We start from the raw sequence: 23,635 nt of genomic DNA on the forward strand, positions 1-23,635 counted from the left end.
TCAAACAATATGCCAAATACATATGGGTTACAAACAGCATATAAGACGTTAATGGTAAATAATTTAACATCTCCTCATTCTGTCGGGGCAAATTGTGAAAAAGATGGGGACTTTTGCCTAAACAATTTAAAAAATCTTATAAAAAGTAGCGAAAAGAGTAACGAAGAAAACACAGAAAATATAGAAATAGATTTTAATGATTTGAACATTGAAAATATAAATACAAATAAACTAATTGAAGGCAAATCTCCGACAGATGTAGAGAGGTGTGCGGCAGTAGCATATTGCAGTGGATGGCTTGTGACAAAAGTGCAAAAAAAAGTTTTCAAAAGTTGTCCTGAATGCATTGAAGTGTTTAAAAGTAAGGAACTGGAGGCTTTTCATAAACATATTAAAATTAGCGAATACAATGACAAAGGATGGCTATGTTATCCGACGAGAAACATTTTTGATTGCTTCGCTGAGATCGAAAATCACGTAATTGAAATTTTGAAAAACAGAAGTAATAAAAATAAAATACAAGAGTACGTAAAATTAATACTATTATCAAATATAAATTTTAACTTTATATCATGTAGCTCACATAGAGACAAAATTATTAATTTTTTGACCAAGGAAACTGTCATTTTTTTTATAAATAACTGGTGCAAAGATATTAATTTTATTTTAAATGGAAAAATTCACTTTTTTGATTCAAGAGATCCACTTAAATGTGATGCTGATATTTATTATAAAAAAAATAAATTGAAAAAGTTTAAATAACTTATAATAAGTTGTGTTTAATTTTTGAATTAAATTTGATTGGCGGGAGTTAAATGCCATTGTGATATTGGTAATTATCAGTATTGCCAAGATAAGTACCATTATCCATTCAAAACTCCCGCAAATCAAACACCACATTCCTACCTAATTTAAAAAACTATAAAGTATGTATATAGGTAGGTATATATACTGGGTATTGGCTGTATTTAGTACCAAACCCGTCTCCTAGATGGCGCTTTTCAAGTGGGCGCCTTGACGGCCCGACTTACCAGTCTATCTCCTATATACACTGTAGTCTGTGGTGTAAAGGTTGTTGTCATGTCACAAACAGCCGCGAACAGCATTAAACACAGAGTACTTTTTACATATAGAAAATTAAATACATAGAGATATTAAATATGACTCAATTTATTATTTAAATTGTATCGGCCCATGGATTTGTTTTTTTTTTGTGCAGTGAACAATATTAAAGAACAATGTGAGTGACTGCGACATATTGTTATAGCAACGCACAATTTTTGACGAATTTACGTTAAATAAAATTAGTTCTTATCGCGCATTCTTATCATAATTACCTACTCAGCTGCAACTCTAACGTCCAAATTACGTACCTAATTGCCGCAGGTGAGTGGATTTAATGCAATTCTATGTTTCTGTAAACAAACAAAGTCAACGGTTTTTTTGGTTAATTTATGAGTTACTCCTGATAACCGGACTCTACAGAACTTACTGGCTTGGTGAAAGTATTTTGTTAAAGGTCTCAAATTAGGTAATTTGAGAAAAAGGGGGTTTCATATCTTGACCTTTCAGGCTTTCACGTACCTACTTATACCTACGAGATCGTTAAATCTTCTATCCGAAACAGAAATTGTTTGATTTGTAAATTATCAAACAAATTTTGCATAATTCTATTCAAACTGGAGATCAAAGAGCAAATTATCATGTCAGTGTGAAATTAGAAAATTTTACTCAAGTAAATACACTACACTTTATGATGAGTAGTTGAGTATTATGTTACTTATATCTTCAACATTTAGGTATAGTTTCAAGGTTGGATAACTTTCAACTTCTTCTATTAGCTGTGAATTTCATACATCTCATTATCTCTATAGCTGCAGCAGGTGTTAGTTTAATATTTTGGTTGAACCTTTAAGTAAGTCAATTTGGATTTTAAATTTTAATTTCTCAAGTTGAGATCTATAGATTACATTGAGACTACATACTACAGTACAGTACGCGGCCGAAAGTAATGTACATCGACCTTTAGAAGGAGATAGCAAATTTGTAGAGTACTGTCACTGTCATTGAGACCAACAAAACGTCATATAGGTATGACTGACAGAGACAATGCTCTACAAAGCCGAATTGTCATTCTAAAGGCTCATGTACATTACTTTCGGCTGTGTACTGCACACTGTAGGTAGGTTGTGCAGTGCACAACCTACCTACTTAATATGGAACAGACAGATTCATTAATGACATAAATGTATATTGTTCTAACTGTGTCTAAAGTCTGAGCAAATTCAAAGTACTCTCTGTGGATTTCAGCCTTAAGGTGGTTACGCACTCATCCGATCTGAGTCTGTGAAAATAAATTCCAAAGTAGTCATTGAACTATTTGTATGGTAGCTTAAGACATATGACGTAGGTAATTTCAGGGATTCATATTGGATGAGTATGTGATCGTTCTTAGGCTGGCCGAATATTATTGGAAATCGTTAATCAGAAAATATTCTGATATGACTATGCAAAATAACAAAATCTAGCAAAACAAGCAGTGCCGAAAACTGTCAAATTACACACTGCATTTGGAATTATATAAAATATTTATTTACTTAGTTACTTATTGCATTTTCACTTTTCAGTCAGTTTCTAATTATTATACATGTATTACAAACCGGTTTTACTCAAGTATTTAGTTGATGTTAGCCAGAGTAGTTTCGGAACCATCCGGGGTACTTTTTCACACGGAATCAGTTTGGATGGCTTCGAAACTAGTCAGGCTAATGTCGACTAAATATGTGAGTGAAGCTGGTATGTCATACATATATAATGAAAATCACTCACAATAGTTTAAACACTAAAATTTCTAATAATTGTTCAATTCACTGCTCTACATGTGTTAGGTACCTATGCTGTGTTCCCTACATCTTCTTCTAATTTGGGGCTATGCAGGTTCTTGATATCCCTGTATCACTGCGACAGTCTCTGATCTATTGTGTTTGAAAATACCTACATACATACACCCACGTTCCCTACATACATTTGATGGTTACACAGTTGGAGTTAGGCAATCAATTAGTCTGTAGTTATTATACAAATTATACATTTTTTAATCAGTAAGCAGGTTTCCCTTATTTATCAGAAAAGATAGTCATAGAAGTGATGATACTAATTTTTCTTATCAGTCAAAGCCATGGTTTACATAACAGAGATAATGGTAGATTTGATTAAGTATAGGAAATATTACGGCTGGGGACAGTGATATGATTACCCTACTAAAGTCAATGGCTGGGGAGCTATACTTTGTTAAAAATCGATATGATCGCCATTAGAAACGTGAAAGAAAAATAATAATTGCTATAGATATGATTTTTTTGTTGTTAGGGTTCCATATCTCCTGAGAATAAAAGAAATTGAGCCTCAATAGCTCAACGGGTAAAAGAGTGGACTGAAAACCGAAAGGTCGACGGTTCAAACCCCGCCCGTTGCACTATTGTCGTACCTACTCCTAGCACAAGCCTGACGCTTAGTTGGAGAGGAAAGGGGAATATTAGTCATTTAACATGGCTAATATTCTTCGAAAAAAAAAATCCCTAATAGGATCACTCTATTGTCTGTCTGTCTGTGTCTGTTTGTCTGTCTGTTGTGTCTGGCAAGACCCGTCAAGGTAATCAAAAACTATAGGGAACTTCCCGATGACTTAGAATCAGAGAGTTGAGATTTAAAAAACCTAAATCCACCCAGACTAAGTCGCGGTCATCATCTAGTACAGTACGCGGCCGAAAGTAATGTACATCGCCCTTAAGAAGGAGATAGCAGATTTGTAGAGCACCATCTCTGTCATTGAGACTGACAAAACGTCATATCAGTATGAGTGACAGAGACAACACTCTACAAAGCCGAAATGCCATTCTAAAGGCCGATGTACATTACTTTTGACCGCGTACTGTAGTTTATAAAAGCGGTGATAGACTACCTTAAAACATTAATTAACCTCCATTTGGCGAGGTCTGGGGTTCGATCCCGGACATGCACCTCTAACTTTTCGGCGCTTGACACTGGCTGTCAAGTTATAAGCAGAACTTGCAACAATTAAAAAAAATTTAGAATGGCCAACCTAGTGCGTAGGTAGGTACATCAATTTAAAAAAAATTAGAATGGCCAATCCAGTGCGTAGGTAGGTCTAGATACTACAAGAGATCGTTGGGTGTTTCAATTAACCTTCAGCAAAAGTTACACTTTGTTAATGAGTAAAATTTCATGAGAACTCTATTTATGAAAATGAAAATTAGTTTTGGAGTTGTTTGGGAAAGCAATTACAAGTTACATGGTTTAATTTGTTAACGAGCGTTGTGTTATAATTTTCTTAGGCTTTGCGCCCATTAGTGCAGAGCAACGCAGTATGTCTATATTAACGCAGGGGGGTTTAGGGGTTGAATTTTCAAAAATCCTTTCTTAGCGGATGCCTACGACATAATAGCTATCTGCATGCCAAATTTCAGCCCGATCCGTCCAATAGTTTGAGCTGTGCGTTGATAGATCAGTCAGACAGTCTGTCAGTCAGTCACCTTTTCCTTTTATATATATATAGACTTATGTGTATAAGCGCTCTTCATTCCAAATTTCAGTTACAGTTCAGCCATTGTGGCGTGAAGGAGTAAGTAACAAACATTCAAAGTTTTAGATCTATACTTAATATTATTAGGAGTAACTATCAAGTAAACTAAAAAAGGTTCTCTACCGGAAATCTAACCCAAGACACCAGAGAGATCGTCAAAGGTAATTTTCCTTAATCACTTTGTAATGATACAGCATATTATTTATATTTTTTGATTCAAGTATCATTTGCCTACTTAAACCACGCTCTGTTAGTTGTCCTAACCCTGATTTGACAGACCAGTTTACATTGAAGTTACATTGTTACCTCTAAAGCTGAATCTAGAAAATTAGAACCCTAAATATTTGCGGGAAGTCAGTGCCATCACTGCCATATCATTGCTAAATTGATTACATACCGAAAGTGTGTCTGTCTGTCTCTTAGCTTTTAATTTGCATCCCGGGGAATACTAGGCTTCTTTTTATCCTGGAAAATTATAGAGTTCCCAAGCGATTCTAAAAACCGTATTTGGGTACCTTCTTAACTTACGCGGATGAAGTCGCGGGCATCATCAAGTAAAAGTTAGAAACGTCATAGCATCAAGAGCGATAACAGATTATATTTATTACATACAGGTAGCTTTTTTTTATTTGATTATTTATTTAATAGGAAGCCAACGGTATACAAAGAAATATTTTTTACTAGCTGATGCCCACGACTTCGTACGCGTGAATTTAGGTTTTTAAAAATCCTATTTAAACTCTTAAATTTTTTGGGATAAAAAGTAGCCTATGTCCTTCCCCGGGGTGCAAGCTACCTCCGTACCAAATTTCGTCAAAATCAGTTGAACGGTTGAGCCGTGAAAAGCTAGCAGACAGACAGACAGACACACTTTCACATTTATAATATTAGTATGGATATCTAAATTAAAAGTAAACAAAAAAAACTACATTAAATTAAATTAAACCTAAAACCTCATCGAGACCACCGCAGTGAGGCATTGTACCCAAGATGCTGGCAGCATTACCCCTTTGACCATCCAAAGGGGTAGCTCATAGAGATGTAGCTTTTCAATTTGTACTGTACAGATTTGCCAAGAGAAGGCCACCGGCTGAGTGCGAGCCCTATTATTGGATTAAGGTTTTATTTTGTTTGGCCCGTGGACGTTCACCCTAACAGAAAGACTTTCGTTTCAATCCGCAAAAGCAATCAACTAATACTTTCTAATTTGTTAAGTCATGGTGGCCCTGTTCAATTCAATTCTATTATGCAATAAAATATTATGGATAATACCGTAGGTTATTGTATAATGCCAGTTACATTATTTTAATTGTTATTTTGTTGTATTTAATGATAACTCATTCGTCCTTGATGAATAACATAAGTTAAGTATTAATATAATTGGTATTATGTATGCCACGTCTGGGAAAAAATCTTGTCTTATTTGAAAACAGTCTAATAATAGGAAGCAGGAAAATTCATCAGATGGAACGTCTTGTTTTTCGTAATTCATATAAACGACTACGTCCCGTCTGGAGTTTGAATTAGTCGCGATGTCCAATTCGAGGATTCAAAGCTACGTCGATCATAGATATCTCAAAATCGCCGTCCCTAGAGGGCGAGGGTGATCCCGAGAGCGCCCAAGAAAGCGCTGGCTGGAGATCGGCGGCGCATGTTCCTTAGAATTCTCGGAACCTCATAATATGCGCTATAATGAAGACCACCGAAGGGGTTTTAGTGGGTAGAAATCCCACATAAACCGACCTCTCTCCAAAGAGATCAGCGGCTGGATTCGCAATCACCTCTGATTGGTTGACGTTCGCTCACTGTTGGCGGTTGGCGGTTTGGCACAATGCATTGTTGCAACAAGAATAGTATAAATTCAGTCAATCACAACGATTGAGACTGTAAGCACTTTTTATGCAGTTTTTCCGCAATCAAATAAAAAAAATAAAAAAAAGCTTTCTCTACTTTATGGTTTTTAGCAGGACTTTGTAATCGTACGAAGTTGGCTGCCTCTTCTTTGTCCTATACATATCAACAAACAAAAAAATCTGATGCAGCGATAAACTTTGGGCTATTTTCGCACGTCTTTTGTCTTAGCCCTTAGTCACGCTAACGAGTGTACGAGAGTATGAATCACTTAACGGGCATCGAACTAGTTCGCGACGTGTACCGTTGCCGTGTGGGAAACGGACAATGGGTCGTAGCACGTATGGAATAACGTTTTAATGTCTTTTTGTTTTTATTTAAGAGATTTGCTTTGTACTTGTCGTATCCCATCATAACCAATAGCCATTTTCAGACGAGATTCTCCTAATCGTTATCGTTTGGTGCCCAGTCAGTTTGAAAGTTGAAACTGAAGTTTGGAGGTACGCGGCAGAAAGATACATCGGCCTTTAGAAAGATTTCGGCTTTGTAGAGCGTTGTCTGCGTCTCTCATACCTATATATATGACGTTTTGTCAGTCTCAACGACAGAGACAACGCTCTACAAATCTGCTATGTCCTTCTAAAGGTCGATGCACATTACTTTCGGCGGCGTACTGTATCTTGCTGTCATATTTTATTCAATGATCAAAAACATTTACTACATTTTTTTCGAGGTTTTTATTTCACTTATTGCTATAGAAGATGTAAAGGAAAAATTTTCTATAGGTATTGCGAATAAGTGATACAACCGACGACTTTCTGGGTCGGCGATTTTCAGCTTAAAAACACTGTAGAATGATATGCAGTAGGTATAGCAATCCATTGTTCGTATTTTTGGTTCCGGCTGACAAAGTCCAGTCTCCTAGAATATCTAGCATCTTAAAATGCCCAGTGTTCTGTTATTCAAACTGGAGTATGTGCATAGTTAGCACAAAGTAAGAAGATATATATATATCTATAACCTACGAGAGGTCCGTTCGGAGGTCGTTTTTAAATTCGTATAATTTAATTTAAATCTATTAAAATCCGTTGCGGAATTAATTTTGAAGTGCGCGCGCTTCTATGTATTTCTATAATTCACTTCACAGATTTTGCGGGAAAAAAACGTAGGTTTACCGTGGTGCGCGCTAGCTCTAGCTCTAGCGTTTTGAGTGAATTGAATCAATCGATCAGTCGAATTCGACGTGAACTTCACTATAAAATATAATATTATGCTAAACATTATTTTATTTATCTACCTATTTATTTATATTTATATCTGAATAGACACGCTACCTATGCGGTTTTGTTCAATTAATGAAACTGGTTACTGCACATTAAGTTAAGATGCCTTTCTACTCGAAGCGGGTTTATAACCACCACAGTGTAACTTAGTTGCCTACAAATTACTAGAACAATGTAAACGACACGGTTCATACTTCATTCCAGTTCAACGTTAGAATGAGGTTAGTGGATAGGTTTGGACTATGCACATTGGTACAATGTGAACTGACCATAAAGCTTTGTTTACAACATGATTGCCCCAAGTGTCAAGTAAAACGTAAAAGGCACGCAGTTTTAAAATCATACAAATTCTCGGTCCCAATAAGAAAACCGGTCAAGTGCGAGTCGGTCTCGCACACGAAGGGTTCCGCACCATCGTACAAGAAATCTCAAACCCAGTACTTCGAGTATAATAAAAATTTGCAAGTTAATGCAATCTTGATATGATATAGTACTTAAACTATTTATTTACAGAGCACAAATGTTTTATTTTGTGATGGAACCACAAATTCACGGTTTTCGGATTTTTCCTTCACTTTTACTATAAGACATTGCTGCCCGCCAAACATGATTCTAGAATCTAGATCAACGGGTAAGTACCCTATAAGTTTCTTCACAGACACGACACAACAAAGTGATTCTATAAGGGTTCCTTTTTTGGTTTTGAGGTACGGAACCATAAAAAGCCATTATTTGCAGCCTTTGCACCGCTTATACGCTTACCAGATACCTAACATGTGACATGCATATTTAACGACAGTAAAGGAAACTATACGGTAGGGAACGATTAGAGACGGAAAATACAATCCAATCCTCGTCCCATTTGCCCCCGAATGCGGCTACATACCTACCTGTGCAAATAACTACTGCTACAGGTAAACCAGATACCGTTTAATGCCAAAATAGGTCCTATATGCCTACTTGCTTCTAATAGTACGTTTTCACATAACTAAATAAATAAAAATACATTCTAAAAGACTAAAACCAATTTATTTTTTCAGTTTTCTCATTATTTCAATCATATCATTATTTTATGATATCTACAGTACCTACCTACTTGTTCGTTTTCTATAGAGATTTGCATGCAATAGAGTTTTTGCTCGTTGCTTCGATAAACGGCAGTTAGTAGGAACCTTCTTACTTTCCGACTTATGAAAGACAAGATTCTTTCAATGATTCCTATCTTTATAATTGTTATGTACGGTGATTGTTGGTGAAAGAATTCGTTTATCCATCCATTTATATAAGAGATCGATTGTGAAATGTACGAAAGTACTTTTGGCGATTTCTGATTCTTTCAGGGCTCAGGAACTTATTTGGTTTAATTGTAAATACATAATTCTAACAATTAGAATACATATTATACATATCTTACATCCGACTATACTCACGTGATTAATCGACGCTAGCGGCTAGCCCGACTAGTTTCGCACCCATCCGGGGTCTTTTTTCAAGGAGTAGGTACGTTTGCGCACGCGTCGCGGTTGAGACCCCGTATTAGTATATTATCTATGGTTGAGACTGCGCGCCGCTGCCCGCACCGCCCGTTGTGAGGGTGGCTGAGGGGGGGGTAGGTATGTGGTACAGTTTATCGAAAAGCGGAAATCATAAACATTATAAAGTACCCTCTGAGTTAGAAAAGTGTTAGAAAAGCCATAAAACAGAAGCGAAGGTAGCTTTAGTTAAACATTTAAACTTAAACATTTATTCTACTCCAAGAAGATTCTTCTTAGGATTCATAAAGAATTCAAGCAATAGTCGCCGGCGGTTCTACGTACCTACCTATTTGAATTATAGCTCTACAATTTAGGTAATGGTTCGACAAACATGAGAAAGCTAACTTCTATCGCTACATTTAATTGCTCTTTTCCTATCTTCTTTTCCTCTTGCGTAGATTTGAAGATCTTTGATTCTCAAACATTACGTATCGTATCAGTTTTTGCAACTATAGATTTTGTAACTATCTATGTTATTACTCCGAACGGAAAAATGAATCTAACAATTGTTCCAGTTACTAGGTCAGGGCGTATTAAAATAGGCGTACAAATTAAATCACTGAATGTCGAATGACAGCTGCGTCATTTTATATTTTTTGCTTTAATTACAAAGGATTTTGCATTGCATCTACTATGCTTGATTTCATAATAAATGTAGTATTTCATAGTATGATTTGATCATAATTGTATGTACTTACAGGAAGTACTTAATTAGTTTAAATTAATATTGCGATGTGGTAATAGTAAAAAGACGAGATACCTAGCTGAGTTTCATGTGGAAGACTACCGCGTGTTCGAATCCTAACTTAAGTTTTTAATTGACGTTAAAAATTATCAAAAGTAACTACCCGCTTATATTAGTTCACCTATTTGACTTTCATTGTACCTACCATACTTTAAAAAAATTAATTAATTGAATGTGAGTAAAATAAAAAAAGGTCCGCTCGCCCACGCCTCTCATTATGGCAAAGTAAATAAAGTTTAGTTTGAGTTGTCATGAAAAAATACGCTGCGCCTCGGCTCTACTGCATTCTGCAGCTGTACATGTCATCTCACGTATGTAAATAGCGTTACGTGGAAGTTTTTATTACTTAGTTGCTGATGCCCGCAACTTTGTCCGCGTGGATTAACATTTTAAAAATCCCGTGGAAACGCTTTGATTTTTTGGAATAAAAAATAGGCTATATCACTCTCCAAGTTTTCAACTATATATTATGTAAATAAAAAATCAGATCAAACCGTTGCTCCGTTGCGGCGTGATTGAAGAACAAACTAATAAACCAACAAACCAAACAAACAAACACACTTTCGCATTTATAATATGGGTAGTGATTGTATAGCATCACCTTAGTCTCATATAGCATAGCACTTGCTTTGGAACCCGATCCCCCCTAAGAGATTGCATTAAAAATTTATTACCCCGTCCATATCCTGCCTTTGTGTTTACTCGCTTCGCTAACCATCGCGGTTTATTGTGTATTGTGTAACAGGCATACAGACATACATGCATGCGACGTGAGACAATGAAGCATTGTTAATCTAATTATTATTGATGTAAGTTGATCGATGCCGCTGGGGACATTATTGATAGACGACATTTATAACCCCCGGCGCACAGGATTCCTTATTGATCTTTTTGTGTCTGTTTGTTTTTGGCATCATAGCTACAAATCGTGTGGACAGATTTAGCAGTTGCCTGAGAGCAAAGTTTATAGACTATAGGTACTCGCTTTTGCTCGCGACGCGGACGTCGTCGTCCGCGTTGATTCAGATTTATACAAATCCCGTGAAACTCTTTGTTTTTTCTAGGATAAAAGTATCCTATGTATATGTCTTCAGGGTGCAAGATGTCCCTGTGTCTAATTTTTGTCTAGAAAATCTTAATGCCTTTGATAAACTCATTTTCTCTTATTAATAATACAAACAGTGTGTAAAACATACAGGGTAATTATATTGCTTTAGGTATCGAGCCAGAATAACCAAAGCGCTAATGTAGCAAAATTGAACTCGAATCTCTCATTAGATTGGAATTAAACAAAGATCCATGTTACATATTCAAACCAATTTAATCTCTATCGGTGCATAATTAAAGTCAAAATTTCGCTGATCCAAATTGAAATATAATATCAGCTGTTATTAATATGCCAGTTATAATTGCTGTCGTATTTCAATGCATTAAGGTATGAATTCTCTTGAATTTGATATGGCAACATAATAGGTGATTCCAATTTGGTAAAATGAATTCTGCCGCATTGGATTTAATGTTTAATTTGGTTTACTATGCAAATTTGTACCAGAAATTGATATCTAAGGGCTTAAACTTTGCTGGATAGATGCCAGCATCCATATAATATGATAGGTAACGGTACACACAGGTTGGAAAATCGGTCAAGTGCGAGTCGGCTCGCACATGAAGGGTTCCGTACCGTCTTACAAGAAAATTCTCTCTACCTGTTACGGTTCACGAGATACAGCCCGCTGGTAGACAGACGGACAGACGGACGGACGGACAACGGAGGCTTAGTAATAGTCTCGTTGGCACCTTTCGGGTATGGAACCCTAAAAGTGATACGTCCGAAATAGCAAAATTGTAATCTCACAGATAATATTATCTGAGAGATATATTATTATTAGCCAGATATATTATTAGCCGAAGACGAGATATATTACTAGCCAAAGACGCAAATGGTTGGACGATATAAGAGTGGACAGGGCTTAGTTACCCAAAGTTAAAAGAGGCGGCATTAAATAGAGAAGCATTTCGCATGATGACCGATAACTTCATTTCGAAGAAGGCACGCGATGATGATGATGAATATTATCTGAAATCAAACTAGACTAAACGGCTTAAACTTAGAATAAAATGTCAATCTAGGATATTAAAGCAGATATGTCTTTATTCTAACTGAATCCGATTGTATATCTATCTTGACTCTTGAGGTTTGAAAGGAAATAGGTTGTTTACTCTCACCTTTATATAATACAGACTCAAAATGGACGGAATTTTGCCATTAAAATTTTCAATAGCTCAACGTGTAAAGGAGTGGACTGAAAACCGAAAGGTCGACGGTTCAAACCCCGCCCGTTGCACTATTGTCGTACCTACTCCTAGCACAAGCCTGATGCTTAATTGGAGAGGAAAGGGGAATATTAGTCATTTAACATGGCTAATATTCTTTATAAAAAAAAAAATAGCCGTCCCTCTTGAACCGCGGACTGAACTGAAATAAACTGAAACGTATTGCTTAATTTATCGCTGTGTTTGGTTCAAGAAATCATATTTTGTAACGGTTTTTACAAGACTTGGATTATGAAAATCTGTATCAGAGACCTATGTTCTACTATGCACGTAGGTATATCAATTGAGATGACGACGATACAGCTACATGATTTTATTACGCTGGTCATACACGATCAAGTTTACTGTCAAGTTTGAAGCGGACTTGAAGCGGTTCAGTCAACTGATAGCCATACACCGTCAAGTTAACTGGTGCCCTACTACCGTCGCTTAAAGTAGTATTTTTTTAATATTGTTTTGACATTCTTAAACAAAACTAGTTCATGCTCGCGACATCGTCCGCATGGACTACACAAATTTCAAACCCTTTTTCACTTGAATTTTCAAAAATCCTTTCTTAGAGGATGCCTACGTCTTAATAGCTATTTGCATGCCAAATTTCAGCCCGATCCGTTGAGTAATTTGAGCTGTGCGTTGATAGATCAGTCAGTTAGTCAGTCACCTTTTCCTTTTATATATTTAGACTTGTATGAAAATGTCAAAACAATATTGAAACATTATTACTTAAGCGGTGGTTATAGGGCCCCTGGACGCCACGCTTCAAGTCCTCTGCATACTTGACCGGTAAACTTGATCGTACAATGTACATGGCCAGCGTTAGGCTTGCCTTGCTTGCAATTTTCAATTGACGCAGATGTGTTAAAACTTAAAATGACCAGCTTTAACAGGAAAAGTTAGTCTGTATTGAATATAATAATTTAATTTCCAATTTAAATATCCTTTGTCCTGTCTAGGTCATTTAAATATGCATTTTATGTATATTATACTTAAATATGTATGAGGCAAAAATTGATAAGGCGCATATCTTATTATTAACTAGCTGATGCCCGCGACTTCGTCCGCGTGGAATTAGGTTTTTAAAAATCCTGTGGGAACTCTTTGATTTTCCGGGGATTAGCCTATGTCACTCTCCAGGTCTTTATCTATACCCATGCAAAAAAAACACGTCAATCCGTTGCACCGTTGCGACGTGATTGAAGGACAAACCAACAAACAAACACACTTTCGCATTTATAATAAGGGTACTGATTGCTAGCTGATGCCTGCGACTTCGTCTGCGTCGAATTAGGTTTTTTTTTAAATCCTGTGGGAACTCTTTGAGTTTCGGGGATAAAAAGTAGCCTATGTCACTCTCCAGGTCTTTATCTATACCCATGCGAAAAGTCACGCCAATCCGCTGCACCGTTGCGACGTGATTGAAGGACAAACCAACAAACATACACACTTTCGCATCTATAATAAGGGTACTGATCCACGGAAAGAAGTTAATATAGGGCTATCTCTGTTACGCAATGCCATATAAAAGACAAAGGCAAAAAAGTCAGTGTCCAGAGGGAAAACATAGGCTCCTTTTGTTATTGGTTGGTCACTCAAAGTGGTTAACGCCAACTGAGTTTTTGTCTCTGTCATTTGTATTGAAATATGTAACAGAGAAAGCAGTATATTTACTTCTTTCCGTGGATAGAGTATAGGCCGTAGTACCACCCCAACAAGTACCTGTATTTAATATTTATGTACATTATCGATTACACCCACATTGTTTTTATAAGGAAAGTGCGGAAGAAAAAGTTCTATGCGATCTGTTTAGAAAAACTTTCATTGACCTATAGCGCGTTCGATGCCCGGTAAAAGCAGGAAGCTGTGGGCGGATAGACAGACACGTCTCGACGGACATGTGTGATTGCTTCAATACGGTTGAATTTTTAAAACAATGTATTTACGATTCATGAAAATAAGATAGCCTAGTCACTAGGCTAGTCTAGTCATCTTATTTTTTATATTATTTTATACTAGACCCTAGTGCTATTATAGAGCCGTGCTGGACTAGTGATTAAGATGTCCGCCTCCGATTCGGGAGGTCGGAGGTTCGATCCGGGCACGCACCTTTAACTTTTCGGAGTTGTGTGCGTTTTATTAAGCAACTAGCTTATGCCCGCGACTTCGCCCACGTGGACTTGAATTTTCTAAAATCCTTTCATAGCGGATGCCTACGTCAAAATATCTATCTGCATGCTAAATTTCAGCCCGATCCGTCCAGTAGTTTGAGCTGTGCGTTGATAAATAAAACAGTTTTCCTTTTATGTATTCAGAGATTTAATATCACTTGCTTTAAAGGTGAAGGTGAAATATCGTGAGGAAACTGGCATGCCTTAGAGTTTTTCATAATGTTCTCAAAGTTGTGTGAAGCTGCCAATCCGCACTTCGCCAGTGTGACTGTAGCCTAAACCCCTTTCATTCTGAGAGGAGACTTGTGCACACTAGTGGGCTGGCGATGGGTTGATCATGATGATGATGATGATGTAGAAAAATAAGATCTGGAAGAAAATAAAACAAAATAACAAAATGTTGTATAGAAGCAGGCGTTACTTTGCGGAAGTCCATGATATGCAATGAACCAAAAACTTAATTTGCTGTAATCCGCTGAAACAGGTCGAATCTGTATGATGCAACATGCAGCATGCGAAACTTTTGGTTCATTGCATAAAATGACAAAACTTTAAATAGAATAACAAGTAGGTACTACGGATGCCTGTTATGTGTACTTAATTTCAAACAACTACGCAATCCTAATTCTTAACTCATCATATATTCATCTTGATCTTACGGTTAGAGTTTCAGTTTACTGTAGCAAGACCGGAACAATAGACTAAGCTGAATAGTATTCGATTTTGTAATCGATGTGGCTGCACATAGATACTGTCTTTCAGCTCTATTCTTAATTCGATTGTACGAACGACGAGTACATACCTCATACACAGTGGCGTGCATAGGGTTTAAAGCCAGGGTAAGCAGTAGTTAGGTAAGCAAGTCAAAGAATAATGAGCATTAAGCAATTTCAACAGAGTTAACTATTTCTTGGGTAAGCAGCGCTTTTATGCCTCTATGAGTTGCACGCCACTGCAGTCATACATATTATTCGATTATAATAATGTGGGGTATGTGTGCTTTATTTATACATATGTAACTCTTATGTAGAAAGAAAATTGATTTAACTCTTATGTAGCGAGTCTACTCATATTTCTTATGCATTTTTATTTTCCGTGGTTTATTTTCCGTGGTTTAACACAATATGGCCCCCGGTTGACTCGATAACCCTTTTCGAAATTCCCTCAAAAAGAGCTCGAGCCCCCGGGCCCCACGGCCCCAAGGTCGAGGTCAATTTAGATTTAAGTTTATTTAATAGATTTGTATTTGCCTTTTTAAAACCAAGTAAAGTATAACAAAAATTAGTTAATATATTTTTATTAAATATTAGTTTTATTACAATAAAACTTAAAGCTAGCCTTATCTAATTACTATACAAATCATGCCCACGTGGAATGGTGCCAAGAATACTGGCTGCATTTCCGCGCTGGACAGCCAGGCTGATCCGTTGCGCAAAAAATGAGCCAGCCCTTCTGTCATACGTAAAAAAATATTAGTTAATATTTTTTTACGTATGATTGTTACAACAACTAAGTTATTGAGAGTTTGTATCTCCTGAAAAGTAAGGGTAGATACAATGCGGATAAGTTCGTGGTTAGAAGCCCGCGAATCGCGATATTGTACTCGCAAGTCGTACTCTACATTGATTTTATAAGAAAGTAAGTAGATCCATATAACAGATTAAACTCAATAATGGCCATTAGGCTGAACAGTTTCTAAATCGTTCGCTAAAAGTGAAAGTTTCATGTTCGCCGGATACGCTATCGTTAAAATTGATCAGATGCTATCTTCTCTCACGAGACTCAACTGTTACCGAAAGACACCAATTTCCTATTTATTTATAAAGGCAATTTATTTTTGAATAATAAAAAAATACAAAAGTTGATTGTTCTGTTTAGATAGTCACAAGTTAAGACTTTTTTTAAGTTTACAGATAAGCTATGTCATTTATATTATGAGTTTTGTAGAGCGTAGCGGAAGAAATGTTGCGTGAAGTGTGAATTTATTAATTAAAAAAAACTTCATATTTATTTATACGTTTTTAGGATTCCGTATCTTTAGTGAAAATAAGGAACCCTTATGCTATGGTATCACTTCGTTGTCTGTCTGCCAAGAACCGTTAAGGGAATCAAAACCTATATTGTACCTACTTCCCGTTAACTTAGAATCATGATGGTAGTTACTAGGTAGCAATCAATATCTTATACTAGCACAAGTAAAGGGAAGTAAACCTGAAAACCGTGAATTTTGTGGTTACGTACAAAAATTTAAAAGTGTTATTTTTTGTATGATGGTACGGTACCCTTCGTGTGCGAGTCCGACTCGCACTTGACCGGTTTTTTTACATCAAAATGCGTATTTGTGAGTTCCACGCACTACTTCATCTCAACGTACTAGACGTCTTATTGACCAAATTATTAGAAAGACAATCGTCAATTAAAAGACAATAAAGAGGAATAAATATTACTATTCAAATAATAATGGGTGAAATGCATGAGAATTGAGAATGACAAACTTACCATATTATTATAAAGACAAAACAGGTTTTTTGAAGTGATCTGGAATTTATTTTGTGTGATGTAAGCCTAAATTCACGGTTTTCAGATTTTTTCCCAAATGTCAGCTATAAGATCTACCTACCTGCCAAATTTCATGATTCTAAATCTAGGTCAACGGGAAGTACCCCGTAGGTTTCTTGACAGACAGACAGACAACAAAGTGATCCTATAAGGGTGCGTTATTGGTTATTTTTTAAATACTACTTAGACTACGCAGTATACATTTACAGTAAAATAACGCATTTTCTATGACGTACAGTTTGCTATTTAGTTTTGTACGGGGTGCCATTTTCGGAATGGTAGAGGTTTGATTTTTAGGCAAAATGTGTTAAAGTGTGATAATTTTTAAAAACACGACTTCCAATCATAGTCAACATTATTATTAAACAAAAATATAACATAAATATAGGAAAAACCCGATATATTTGAGATGGTAGATTGTTTTATTCATATGGTTCGATTTCAACATCGAACGTAGGTCGTATTAAATTCAAGGTGAATATATTATTTCGTAAAGTTCAAGATACTTATATATTCCAAATTATTTCATATACCTACCTATATTACTTTTTTTAGAAGATACGATAAGGTTATTAATTTAAACTAGGCATCTTGCAGCATGCAGTACCTAAATATTAATATAAAAATTGCTCGTAATTACCCTAATTATAATAGGTATAACATCCAAATGAACAGCTTCTGGTAAAATTATTTAGGTAGGTACCTAAAAAAATTGTCAACCTAGAAAACTCGCTGATTTCAATATGACCTTCCATCTCAAGCTCAATATTGTGATCCAAGGTATTCATAAGACACAATTCATCTGAAAAGCCTTGATCTTCGATAAAATAATAATCGTAGAATTTATGGTATTATTATTCGAAGAACCTGTCCCATTCACATTAGTTTGTCAATTATTATAATGATATGTCTGTCTCTTTTCCAGGTACGGCCAGTAGAAAGAGAAAGCGATCGTTCGTCTCGCCAAATTGCAGAATACGATTCGCCGCTGCCCTGTAAACGCGTTGTTTTCGTTGTGAAAAAAATAATATTTTGCTATAAATATAAGTGAAATGTGTTTTTAACAGTGATTCCAGTATATGAGACGTAGTATAGTGATTTTCTAATTGTTAAAAACGTCGCATTCCGTTCCTAATACGCTCAAATTCGTTTACGCAAACGTCGATCTCAAATCTCGATACAGCTAAACAAAAGCAGTTCCTTATCATGGCTAGTGACTTACATATTTTAATACGTCCATACAGTGAATTGAAGTGTTTTTACAAGTGAATTAAAGTGCTAGTTGTAGTTTATTTGTTGTAATTTCGTTATGGGAAATTGATTTGTTCGCGCGGTTCGTGTACAACGCCATCTATTGTCGAGTGGTGATGTTAACTTGAGAATGGAGGCCGGTTTCATACCGGTGACGGCGGGGAATGTAGGCGGGACTGTTCCGCCGCCCGCCGTCGTGGCGCCACCGGTGAACGTAATTCGCGCTCCGGGGCTGAAACGCGGAAAAATGGAAGAAGCTATTTCGGATCGGGTAAGTTATTATACATAATATATTATGTATGCTACATACATTTTTTCATATATTTTTATAGTTATAGAAATTTGGAGGAGTAGATAATATAGATTATTTTTTGTTCACTGACCCTTCTCAAAATTTCACCCTGTATTTTGAGACGTTTCTCTTTAAATTAATCTCGGTTACACATTTATTATTGCCGATAAATATAAATGTTTAACTGAGACAGCGTTTTAAATCGTCAGTAATAAACGTAACTATAAACGAAGAATAAAGACGTTTTGTATTGGAATTCTGACAAAATGTGAATTTTTTTTGTGACTAAAAATTTATTTAGCGATTGAAAAATTAGCCCTGTGAAATAGCATCTACTGAAAAATTTCATTTCTTTTGACACTACTCCTATTTTTGGGGAGTATATATTTAAAACTAGTATTTTCGTCGATAAATCGATATAAAAATAAGTAAGTCCCGCAAATTGCTTTTGCGCTGGAACCATGTCTCATTAACATCGAAATGACGTCATTTGACGTATATTTAAGTAAAAATATACCATCAGCTCGAAACTTCAGTCTAGTGCTGACATCACTAAAATGGCGGTCACGCGCATTAGAAATTTGCGGGACTTAAAGGTAGGTAAGTGAAATAAGTATACACTCTCCGACTCGGTAAGGTGACACGATTTAACTATAACTCTTTACAAAGATACAAAGTAAAGCTAAAGGCCGGCCTTTGGCGGACAGGAGAGCACTTCAACTGATGAAGGGGTCATCTTGAAAATATTCTAGAGGGTTGTTTTTAGTTAAGCTAATCTCAGCTTCACGTTTAGAGGCATTTCTGAGGTTTAACTGGCGCTATTTAGCCGATACTATAAAGTAAGATTCCTCTCCATTCCACATTTCTTTTCCATTATATTATTCTGTTATATTAGTCTCGCTTATTATTTAAAATCTTGAGACATTTATTTTTTCAATTTATCCATACTAACGGGTATGTTTCTAATTCAATATTCGGTTTTGGGTCAACGTTCTACACCAAATACTACAGGTTTGCTCATTTTGTTTTTGAGCTAAAGACCCGTGTCTGGCGGACAGACAGACATACAGACAGACAGCAGAGTGAGAGATCCGTGCCTGGGATCGAATTCCTGACTCCCGTAAAGAAAGCGGATGTCTTTACCACTAGGCTATCACTGCATAAAGTAATATTTCGTAACTTTCAATGGATGAAAAATAAACGTCAATTGAGCTTGGTGGCTTTCATTCGGTGATGATCACTGAGTTAGCGAATCACCTCGCTGCGCAGGGGACCACTTCCACCTACCACCCAAGATTCTTGGCAAACGACGTGACTACATACATCCATGTTACAGAAGTATTATATTAAAGATAAACATTCAAAGGTACAACAGAGTTGTTATTAAAACCTGCCATATGTAAACCTAGCTTAAAACAAACTCCATAATAACTTAGCTCCCACTGAACCTAGCGGACTGCGGAGTACCAACCAGTGTAGCTATAAGCGCCGCGCGCGCCACACGGTGCCTCACAATATTCGAAAATAATTGCTCCTTGCGAGTAGTTTGTAAATCGAATCTAATCGGACACAGATTTTATAATTGCTTTTAAAAATCGAATCGCACACGGATTTTTATTGCTGCTGAAAATCGAATCGAACAAAGTTACCCGCGCTGATGACAATTGCTCGGATAAAGTGATCTTCAGTGCAGTTGAGTTTTGTGCCGAAAAGTTCTTAGGTACTGAGTTTACAGTGGTCATTGATGTACTGTTTTTAAGCCATATGGAATTGGTTTGTTTCTTTAACTATGATGTTATTACTGTAATTTGTTTTGGTATACAAAATAATTTGACGGACTGGGATCAGAAAGGTTCTTGGATCAATTTATTCGGATTTCAATCTATTCTTTTACTATCTAGTAATGTGTACGCTGTTCCAAAAATCAATTATAAAATATGCCAATGATAACCAAGAATTCCTTAGAATTTTACGTAATTATTAGATATTTATTGTTGAAGATAATTTTCCTTAAGCAGCAAAAAGTTTAGAGACGCAATTATTATTTCTAAAGAATTAATCAATTTGAATAGCGCTCATCATTAGTTTATGAGCATTTTTTTACAAAGAGGTAGGTATAGATATGCATAGTCCGTACAAAATGAGTAGTCATACGCCATTTTAACTCCGTGTCAACTGTTCACCTTTAAAATAAGGACTAAAATCGTACATTGGGCATGACAGTTAACACAAAAAGTTAAAATGGCGCGCGAAAACTCATTTTATACGCATTCATTGTTTTTGCGACATTATTAGCTTCAAGGCTCTCTCACATAACTCGTTTTTGCCTAAATAAATTACATCTACTAATAAATGCTTCAGAAAATAATATGAACATAACAACATAGACCCAACTATCTATCAATATCATCAGTATGCGTATGCATCATCACGGGTCAATTCGGGGCGTTTTCTCAGACGAACAGCGGCGAACACGGATTTACCATCCTTATGGGGTGGAAACGAACGCGAAGGCGCGACTCAATTGTCAACGTGCGTCATCGTGGAGCGTGCAGAACATACTGGTGTCTCTATGACGCGGACATCGGGGCGTTGCAACTTAGCGCCCCGAAGATAGGCAAAAATGCACGAAGGGAAAAATGGAGGGTAGTTGGATAAAATAATCGTGAACACCTTGTCAAATTATGTTTATCCAAAAGTAGCCAAAGATGGGCGCCACCACCTAGTACTTACGAGGTATAGGTAGTTCACTGCTATATTTTATATCGGACCTTCACCTCAATATAATCCTTCAGTTAAGCTGCGTATCCTAATAACTCACACGTGGTCGTTTTAGTTGATAGACAGCACATAAGGGGGCGTTCAAACATATTGTGTGCTTATTATCTTATGGGTCAAATTCTTTGTAAAAAGGTCACATAAAATGATAACAGTTGTACTTAGTTTCTCGTGACTAGGTACCATAGAGCAGAAACAAAGAGGAGTTGGCCTAAGCAACTGTGCACTGTGATTTTCAACTAGGTCCTGACGTCATCACTGTGGGCGGGGCCTTAGTTAGTATGCTGTCTGCGTTCGTCAGGTTCACATATATTGAGACTCGTATTATCGGTGTGTTTTCGCGTTTTTAAGAACAAAAGGATGAAGTGTTGTGTTTTATCGTGTCAAAGTTATTCAGACAGACGTTCTGATGCTATGAATGGTATCACATTTCATTTGTAAGTAATTTTATACGTAATTATTAAAATAGTTCTAGATTATTGACATCTAGTGTGAGATAGCTGAACTATGTAGTGACATCAATATATCGATGTTAGGTCGCTAAGTGAGTAGTTTTGCTACTAACCCGCAGATGGAAAATTGAGAAGTGGGCGGCGTTCCACAACCCCTCACCCCGCAAAATGTCACTCGATATTTCATAGGGAAATCTTAATACAACATCTCCTCTTTGTTTCTGCTCTATGCTAGGTACCTACTTGTAATTGTATCTTCATATACATCGATGTTAATGTACGCAGTAATATTTAAATTAAATCTATGTTCTTAAGTAAATACTTCATTGGATCACACTCAAAGATGTAAATAACTGCTAACTTACTTAGACCCACTTGCACAAGGACTCTACTGATTGATGTAGTTAAATTTATTAACGCTGTCACTTTTTGGTGCTTTTTGGCAACAGCATAATGCCTAGAACAGTCTGCGACCGCCATGTCGGAGGAAAAAAAGGGAGGAACACATTAAAAAAAATGCGGTTGCCAAAAAGTGACACAGCATGAAAAAAATTAGCTAAGTAGGTAAATCAGTAGGTCGATTCCGCAAAACCTGCATCAATCATTATTACAATCGCAATTCTTGTGGTTGGCTGAATTTATAGTATTCTTGTTGCAACAATGCATTGTACCCAATACTGAGCGAGCATCAACCAATCAGAGGTGATTGCGATCGTGACATTGTAGCTGTCTGTTTATCGCAATCGAGGTGCAGTTCAGTCCTTGTGCAAGTGGGCCTAAGTTACTTAAATTTTAAATCTTTTTAATTTCTTCGTAATAAAGAATCGTATAATTTACTCGAGTACCCACCTACTTTAAGATTACGATATAAATGGCAGTCGTTTCCAACTTTGATTCAATTCCTAACATGATGAAATTATAAAAATTCATAAGTAATAAAAAATGTAACAGTTTCGCTATAAAGATATGAGTTGAATAAGACCAAACAGTCTCTATTTTATCGGGTAAACACAATTTTTCTAATGTATTTAGGAATTCAACACATGACCACACGATTTTAGCCTTTAAAATCTCAATGTTTAGCTTTAATTTCCTCAAGCTGTATATTGTAATTTCGCAGCGTTATAAAATAGATCATTTTCGCTTGAGATAACTATGAGAGTTAAGGTTAGTATACACTGTTAAGGAGATATTTTCTTGCCTGCTTAAGTTTAAAGTTATAACACTAAGTTTTACTTCCGCTGTAAGTTGGTACTTACTTACTACTTAACTAATCTATAGTTACTTACTTAATTACTTCATAATTTTTCCTATTATTCTCAGGAAATGTACCTACCTATTTTTAAAGGGCTTTCTATAAAAAGCCTGAACAGAATTTATGTACAAAAACAGGTAAAAAATAGTGTCCCTGGCATCCACTCGACACCGGTTACCGACAGCTCTCTCCAAGGTCCAAGAGGACCTCTGCTCCCATTTACTTCTATAGTGTGGCTAATTCCCTTGTACACAATCTCTAAACTAAACTAAAATGGCATGTCTAAATCTATGGCTATCCCATTCATAATGTTGCTTGCGGAAAAGGATAGCACGAGATTTAGACCTGTTAATTTAGTTTAGTTTAGAGATTGTGTACAAGAAAATCGGCCCTATATGTAGTTTGTTACTTAACAATTTTCGCGCGACTTTATTTGCTCGGTTTGGTTCTCTGCCAGTGTGAATCAACCCTTGGAGGGTTTAATAGGGGATGATGATAAATATTGTGCGCGCCAAAACAAGTATTTACTTAG

At 36.3% G+C, this 23,635-nt stretch overlaps 1 protein-coding gene across 12 annotated transcripts in view; it reads left to right on the forward strand.

The window, feature by feature from the left end:
- Nucleotides 1-1,103: 1,103 nt before the first annotated feature.
- Wdr62 (WD repeat domain 62) overlaps nucleotides 1,104-23,635 on the forward strand; it is a 105,257-nt gene continuing 82,725 nt past the window's right edge. For 5 of the 12 annotated variants that reach the window (XM_034972350.2, XM_034972352.2, XM_034972353.2 and 2 more), the window contains exons 1-2: nucleotides 1,106-1,386; nucleotides 18,001-18,597. In XM_034972350.2, coding sequence (XP_034828241.1) covers nucleotides 18,457-18,597 — 141 coding nt within the window. In that variant the 5' untranslated portion in view covers nucleotides 1,106-1,386; nucleotides 18,001-18,456. Of the gene's footprint in view, nucleotides 1,387-18,000; nucleotides 18,598-20,076; nucleotides 20,392-23,635 lie in introns of those variants that run through there. The other 7 variants (XM_069500678.1, XM_034972347.2, XM_069500681.1 and 4 more) reach the window with 4 other exon arrangements.

This window comes from Maniola hyperantus, chromosome 9, assembly GCF_902806685.2.
Source record: "Maniola hyperantus chromosome 9, iAphHyp1.2, whole genome shotgun sequence".
Lineage (NCBI taxonomy): Eukaryota > Metazoa > Arthropoda > Insecta > Lepidoptera > Nymphalidae > Maniola > Maniola hyperantus.